This window comes from Scyliorhinus canicula, chromosome 2, assembly GCF_902713615.1.
Source record: "Scyliorhinus canicula chromosome 2, sScyCan1.1, whole genome shotgun sequence".
Classification (NCBI taxonomy): domain Eukaryota; kingdom Metazoa; phylum Chordata; class Chondrichthyes; order Carcharhiniformes; family Scyliorhinidae; genus Scyliorhinus; species Scyliorhinus canicula.
In genome coordinates, this window is record NC_052147.1 from 130115860 (window position 1) to 130124081 (window position 8222).

At 49.1% G+C, this 8222-nt stretch overlaps 1 protein-coding gene across 2 annotated transcripts in view; it reads right to left on the minus strand.

Annotated features, from left to right (window-relative positions):
• Positions 1 to 7806, minus strand: part of zgc:112416 (uncharacterized protein LOC550509 homolog) — a 109318-nt gene extending 101512 nt beyond the window's left edge. For both annotated transcript variants that reach the window (XM_038786633.1, XM_038786641.1), the window contains exon 1: positions 7460 to 7806. In XM_038786633.1, coding sequence (XP_038642561.1) covers positions 7460 to 7531 — 72 coding nt within the window. In that variant the 5' untranslated portion in view covers positions 7532 to 7806. The remainder of the gene's footprint in view (positions 1 to 7459) is intronic.
• Positions 7807 to 8222: the final 416 nt, after the last annotated feature.

Here is an 8222-nt window from a genome sequence, read left to right on the forward strand (position 1 = left end):
AGAGTCCTTTCCCAGGTTGCCTCCCTTGGGGCTGGAGCATAAGGTGCTGCCGAGGGACAGAGTAGGGAGGGGAAGGTGCCCGAGGTTTATGAGGATCTGATGGACTGGGAGGGAGCCCCGATAGGAGATGTTAAACAGAGGTGGGAGGAGCTTGGGGGCGCGGTGTAAGGTGGAGGCCGGGACGTGGGAAGAGGCCCTGTGGAGGGTGAATGCATCCTCGTCATGTGCAAGGATCAGCCTTATTCAGTTTAAAGTAGTTCACAGGGCTCATATGGCAGTGGCACGAATGAGTAGATTCTTTGAGGGAGTAGAGGATAGGTGTGGCCAGTACACGGGGAGGCCTGCAAAAAGCCATTCATCCACTTCTTTAAGGAGGATTGAGGTGTCAGCAGAGGGGAAGGGGGGATAAGGGGAAGGGCAGGGGGTGGAGCATGGGTGCTGATTATTTATTATGCTGTACAATTTTGCTTCTGCTCTTATTTGTTGTGTTTGTTGTTTATATAAATGCCTTAATAAAATATATTTTTTTTAAAGATGGTGACCCCTTCTATCTACATGGTGGAGCAAGGAAAGATAACTGGTCATTATCAATCTTCCCCCGTCAACAGATAGCCTATCGTCTCTTCTAACCCTCACCCCCTCACTTCTAACCCCCCACCCCCCAACTTCTAACCCCCGCCTCCTCACTTCTAACCCCCACACCCTCACTTCTAACCCCCATCTCCTCGCTTCTAACCCCCACCCCCTCGCTTCTAACCCCCACCCCCCAACTTCTAACCCCCATCTCCTCGCTTCTAACCCCCACCCCCTCACTTCTAACCCCCACCCCCTCACTTTTAACCCCCACCCCCAACTTCTAACCCCCATCTCCTCGCTTCTAACCCCCACCCCCTCGCTTCTAACCCCCACCCCCTCGCTTCTAACCCCCACCCCCTCGCTTCTAACCCCCACCCCCTCACTTCTAACCCCCACCCCCTCACTTTTAACCCCCACCCCCCAACTTCTAACCCCCATCTCCTCGCTTCTAACCCCCACCCCCTCGCTTCTAACCCCCACCCCCTCGCTTCTAACCCCCACCCCCTCGCTTCTTTTTTTAAAATAAATTTAGATTACCCAATTATTTTTTCCAATTAAGGGGCAATTTAGCGTGGCCAATCCACCTACTCTGCACATTTTTGGGTTGTGGGGGCGAAACCCACGCAGACACGGGGAGAATGTGCAAACTCCACACGGACAGTGACCCAGAGCCGGGATCGAACCTGGGACCTCAGCGCCGTGAGGCGGTTGTGCTAACCACTAGGCCACCGTGCTTCCCAACCCCCTCACTTCTAACCCCCCACCCCCTCACTTCTAACCCCCCACCCCCTCACTTCTAACCTCCCACCCCCTCACTTCTAATCCCCACCCCCTCACTTCTAACCCCCCACCCCCTCACTTCTAACGCCCACCCCCTCACTTCTAACCCCCCACCCCCTCACTTCCCTCTAGACCCATCTGGTTTAACCAAACTGTCCCGATACGTCACAGCCTCATCCCCCACATGACCTCCGTTAACTAGCTAACTTTCTAGTGCTAGCAAGGTGACCATCCCTCCTAGGTCTTACCTATTCCTTAACCATCGCCTTCACTTCTTCCCCAAGTTCGTCTCTCCCCGCCTCCCTGATCCTCTCTCCTGCCCATAATAAACAAAAACCTTAAACTAAGGAGAGATACCCCCACCGTCCCAGCAATTACTAAGCTTATAAAAGAAGCAATCTAATAAGCAAGAAGGGTAATCAAAAAAAACAGAAGAGGAAACGACCCCATAGGGGTAGCAGGGTAGCATGGTGGTTAGCATAAATGCTTCACAGCTCCAGGGTCCCAGGTTCGATTCCCGGCTGGGTCACTGTCTGTGTGGAGTCTGCACGTCCTCCCCCTGTGTGCGTGGGTTTCCTCCGGGTGCTCCGGTTTCCTCCCACAGTCCAAAGATGTGCGGGTTAGGTGGATTGGCCATGCTAAATTGCCCGTAGTGTCCTAATAAAAGTAAGGTTAAGGGGGGGGTTGTTGGGTTACGGGTATAGGGTGGATACGTGGGTTTGAGTAGGGTGATCATGGCTCGGCACAACATTGAGGGCTGAAGGGCCTGTTCTGTGCTGTACTGTTCTATGTTCTAAACAACTCCACCATTAATCCAACTAATCCAACTCAACTCATAACAACATAAAACAGTAAAACAGTAGCACCCCAACCGTCCACCTGCATTCCTCAGGCCGTGCCCAGACCACAATCTCTGATAAAGTCCTCAACCTGCTCTGGAGTTTCGAATTAGAAATCTTTTGAGTCAAACATGACTCTTAGCTTTGCTGCCTACACAGCCCCAAATCGCACTTTTCAATTGAACAGGACCTTATTGAAGACCGCCCATCGCTTTGCCAGTCCCGTGCCAATGTCCTGGTAAATCTTTACCACGTAACTGTCCCAATTAATGTTCCGTGCTTTCTTGGCTCATTCCAAGACCCGCCCCTTCTCTGTAAACTATGAAACCGAATGATCACTGCTCGAGGTGGCTCATTCGGTCGCAGTCAAGGCCCTATGTGCCCTTTCCAGCTCTGCAAAGCAAATACCTCATCGTCACTCATCAACTGGGAGAATTTTGCAGCCAAGTATTCATAGAATTTACAGTGCAGAAGGAGGCCATTCGTCCCATTGAGTCTGCACCGGCTCTTGGAAAGGGCACCCTACCTAAGCCCACTCCTCCACCCTAGCTCCATAACTCAGTAACCCCATCTAACCTTTTTGGACACTAAGGGCAATTTATCATGGCCAATCCACCTAACCTGCACATCTTTGGACTGTGGGAGGAAACCGGAGCACCCGGAGGAAACCCACGCAGACACGGGGAGGACGTGCAGATTTACCAGGACATTGGCACGGGACTGGCAAAGCGATGGGCAGTCTTCAATAAGGTCCTGTTCAATTAGCACAGAGGCCCAAGCCGGGAATTGAACCTGGCACCCTGGAGCTGTGAAGCAATTGTGCTAACCACTTTGCTACCATGCTGCCCACAATTCGGTCAGCTTTGAGTCTTCAAAGACTGTGGCCGTGTGGCCTAAGAGCTTTGAGTCTTCAACCCCCTCCAGTAGACCCACCAGCTTCACGTTCGTGTATCTGGACCTATTTTCCATATCGTCTAGTTTTGTCTTGAGGCCCTTATTCCTGTCCTCAACCGCCAAAGGCGCAAGTCTGTCCTCGCTTTTTAATTTCTCCATCTGATCGCCTAGTCTAAGTCATCTTGTTCAGTTGCTCCCCGACTCGCCCTAATCTTTCTCCACCTTAGTTTTATATGAACCCTTCAATTCCTGGCTATGCTTTCAGAAGCGTTCATCCATCTCTGCACCAAACCTTTAAAATTCTCTTGCTACCACCCCTGACATCATGCTGAGAGTGATTGGCATGGCCGCATCCCCCGCCAGCTTTAATGAGTCCTTGCTCAAGCTTGCAAATTCACCCTCCACCCCTCTTCGATGTAGATTTCGACATCCCTCGATTCCCAGCTGTTTGCTCTGCCGGGCCAACTAGACCGATCGTAAAAATTCCTCACAGAACAGGCAGAGCAGGAGACACCCGAGATGCGGCCACTACTTCATGCCATCACACTGGAAGTCACCACAGATGCTAAATATGCTGATGACAGAAAGATAGGTAGGAAAGTAAATTGTGATGAGGACGCTGTGAAAAGAGGTTATAAAGGGAAACAAACAGTTGGGACAAAAATGTGGCAAATGGATAATGTGGGCAAATGTGAAATTGTCCTTTTTGGCTGCAAGAATAAAAAAAGCTTATTATCTAAATGGTGAGATTACACAGATCTGAGATGCAGAGAGATCCGGGCATAAATCACAAAAGGCTAGTATACAGACACAAGTAATTGGGAAAGCTAATAGAATGTTATTGTTTATTGTGAGGGGAATTGTTTATAAAGGTAGTGAGGTTATGCTTCAATAGCACACGGTACTGGTGAGACCATATATGGAATATTGTGCACAGTACTGATTTCCTGATTTAAGGAAAGATGAAATGCATTAGAAGCAGTTCAGGGGAGGTTTAAAAAATAAAAATAATCTTTAATGTCACAAGTAGGCTTATATTAACACTGCAATGAAGTTACTTCACAGCAATTGTGCTAACCACTTTGCTACCATGCTGCTCACAATTCGGTCAGCTTTGAGTCTTCAAAGACTGTGGCCTAAGAGCTTTGAGTCTTCAACTCCCTCCAGTAGACCCACCAGCTTCATGTTCGTGTATCTGGACCTATTTTCCATATCGTCTAGTTTTGTCTTGAGGCCCTTATTCCTCCAAGCTGCCTTGGTGGAACCCAAACTGGCTTAAGTGGCCGAGTGGCCTCCTCCTCCTAATTTGTATGAGATCAGGAGCCAAGCTGCCCTGGTGGAACCCAAACAAAGCCCTTAGTTGCCACACTCCGGCGCCTGTTCAAGTACGCAGAGGGGGTATTCAAAATGACCAATTCACCTAACAAGCGCGTCTTTCAGGACTTGTGGGAGGAAACCGGAGCAAACCCATGCAGACACGGGGAGAACATGCAGACTCCGCACAGACGGTGACCTACACCGGGAATCGAACCTGGGGCACTGGCACTGTGAAGCAACAGTGCTAATCATTGTGCCACCCTCTTCTTTACCGCCATCCAGTTTACTGGACTAATATCAGGAATGGGGGGGGGGGGTGGGGGGAAGATTGGAGAGGTTAGGTTTGTATCCACTGGAGTTTAAAAGAGTGAGAAGTGACTTGATTGAAACCTTTAAGATCCTGTGGGGTATTGATACAGTGGATTTTGAGAGGATGTTTCCTCTTGTTGGAGAATCTAGAACTAGCAGCCCCCGTTCAAAAATAAAGGGTCAAGTGTGTCAGGTGCTCGGGGAGTCCAGCGAACCATGCCCATATGTTCTGGGCATGCCCGGCACTGGAGGAGTTCTGGAAGGGGGTGGCGAGGACAGTGTCAAGGGTGTGGGATCCAGGGTCAAGCCAGGCTGGGGACTCGCGATCTTTGGGGTTGGGGTGGAGCTGGGAGTGCAGGAGGCGAAAGAGGCCGGTGTGCTGGCCTTTGCGTCCCTAGTAGCCCGGCGAAGGATCTTGCTACAATGGAAGGATGCGAGGCCCCCAAGCGTGGAGACCTGGATCAATGACATGGCGGGTTTCATTAAGCTAGAGAAGGTCAAATTCGCCCTGAGAGGATCGACACAAGGGTTCTTTAGGCGGTGGCAACCTTTCCTCGACTTTCTGGCTCAACGATAGGGTACTGGGACAGTAGCAGCAGCAACCCGGGGGGGGGGGGGAACGGGACGATGACTATGTTTGTTTATTTAATTTTCATTTATTTTTAAGTTCTCTTGTTGGGGTTGGGGGGGTGGGGGGGGAGGGGATACATGCGTTGATACGGTTTGGGGGGTGTTACAGTTTTTATGGGTTATTTTGTTGCATTTCATTGTTTGTTGTTATATTTTATATTTTCTGTAAAAAATTCCAATAAAAATTATTTTTTTTTTTTTTAAAAGGAACAGGATATTGATAGGAGTTGTTGGGAGGAAGTAGGTGGGGGAGATATCTATCAGAAATACACAGGTTTAACGGTGCCAAAGAGGCCCGGCCAACCACATGTTCTGGTCTTGCCCCAGACTTGTGGAGTACTGGACAGCCTTCTTCGAGGCTATGTCCAAAGTGGTAGGGGTGAGGGTGGAGCCATGCCCGAAAGTGGCGGTCTTCGGGGTTTCAGACCAGCCAGATCTATTCCTGGGGAGGAGGGCGGACGCACTTGTCTTTGCCTCCCTGATCGCCCGCCGTAGAATCCTGTTTGGCTGGCGGTCAGCAGCACCACCCAGAGCTGCAGACTGGCTGTCCGACCTCTTGGAATCTCTCCATATGGAGAAAATCAAATTCGCCATCCGAGGGTCAGACGACGGCTTCCACAGAACGTGGGAGCCATTCATGCAATTGTTCCGGGACCTGTTTTTGGCCAACGAACAAGAGGAAGAATAGCCGGATGGCCAAGAATCAGGGGAAAATGGACGGGAATCGAGGGAAGGTAGCCGAGGGGAGGGGGGGGGGGCGGGGGGGGGAGGACTACGGGTTCGTTATGGGGGTTTTTTCTCATGGTTTTATGCTTATTTCTTTTTCTTGTTAATTTATTGTTTTTGTATTGGAGGGGAGGGGTTACTGTTTTTCTCTGTTGTGATAAAATTTGTTGTTGAAAACTTGAATAAAAATTATTTCAAAAAGAAAATATTTATTAAAAAAAGATAGAGCTAGGCACGGTGGGGGGGGGTGTAGGGGGTGAGTGCTTCATTGGGATGGCGTGGGAAGACTGGGTCGCGTGGGGCAATGTTTATTTAATTGTTATTCTATATTCTCTTTTTACACTATGTTAATATTCACTCGTTAGTTTCGTTATTATTGATATTACTTTTCTTTTATGAAAAATTCTGCAAAACCTGAATAAAAATACTTTTTTATTTAAAAAGGGTCGCTCATTTAAGACAGATGAGGAGAAATTATTTCTCTCAGATTACTGCAACTCTCTGGAAGACCTCCAGTGATGCGGGTAGAAGAATCTTAGAATATTTTTAAGGCAGAGCTCGACAAGTTCTTGATTAACGAGGGTGAAAGGTTACTGGAGGTAGGCATAAGTGAGGTATTGAAATCACAATCTGATAAAACAAGATCTTATTTAATGACATCGTGGGCACAGTAAGAAGTCTTACAGCACCAGGTTAAAGTCCAACAGGTTTGTTTCAAACACGAGCTTTCGGAGCGCAGCTCCTTCCTCAGATTCACCTGAGGAAGGAGCTGCGCTCAGAAAGCTGGTGTTTGAAACAAACCTGTTGGACTTTAACCTGGTGCTGTAAGACTTCTTACTGTGCTCACCCCAGTCCAACGCCGGCATCTCCACATAATGACATAGTACATAGTGGCTTAAGGGGCCGAGTGGCCTACTCCTAATTTGTAAGAGATCAGGAGCCAAGCTGCCCTGGTGGAACCCAAACTGAGCAAGTTCATTCTGAGGAAGTGCCATTCCTTAACACAGTCGCCAACACCTCCGATTACATCTGATGAGTGGGAGGAGATTGATGAGCAGTAATTGGCCCGATTGGATTTGTCATGTGTTTTATAGACAGGACATAGCTGGGCAATTTTCAACATTGTAGGACAGTGGGGTTACAGCTGTACTGGAACAGCTTGGCTACTGGGGCGAATAGTTTCAAAGCACAAGTTATGTATTAACATAAAAACAGCACCTCAGGCAGCAATAAAAAGGCTACGGCTTTAGCATGATGGAGTTTTTTCTGCAGGATATTGATACCCGAAATGATTCAGTGACAACGATCTTCGCAATGCGTTTGAACATTCCCGTGTTCCCAATATTGAAATGCAAACACCTTCATGAATAAAGGCCCGGGTTGCCTACCTTTTCTAACAATTTTAGTTTTAACCTGGTCATCTGATCCACTAAAGAAGGATCTGCAGTTTCCATTCTCATTCAGGGGCAATGGTCTTCAGTGTGGGAGCGGGGCTGAGTGGGCCCCGGGTTTGAGAGGGTGTCCAGCCAGGGTGTGCTGCAGGTGAAGGGAGGAATGGTGTGCCGCTGCACACACCGTCCTGTCTTTCCGTCTCTTGGGTATTGCTGGCCTGGCCGCCGTGGCCCCAGCGCCTCTCTCTTCCCTCCTTTGCCCTGGTTGCTACCCCAGCTGTCCTGTAAACAGGCGGTTGCTGCAGGTAAACACCCGCCTCTCTGTGGCCCCGCCTCGCTACAGGCTGCGAGGCTGAGACATGCTGACAGCAGAGGCTACAAACAACCAGTGCGGCTTGAGAGCGCGGAGCTGGAGAAGGAAATCCAGCTCCAATCTAAATCCCACTCATTTCATCTCCCGTTCCAGCCCCACGTGGTTGGCAATTCTTCCATCCATTACAGAGCAGGACACAATTCTGGCCAGTTCCCAATTGATTTTAATCGGCAATTTCAATCCTTTTCCTCCCAGCTGACTTTCCAATGGAAGTTCTTAACTTTATTTTCCCGTTGATCGGCCTTTTCACTAAGATGAGAGTGAGGTCAGGTAGAATGCCTGGATTTGCTATGTCTCTCTCTTGTGGGACCATGAATTGGATTCAATTTGAATTGGTTTTTGGAGTAGGCATGGAGTTGGATTAGGGGTTTGTTTGCCTCTGTCCAC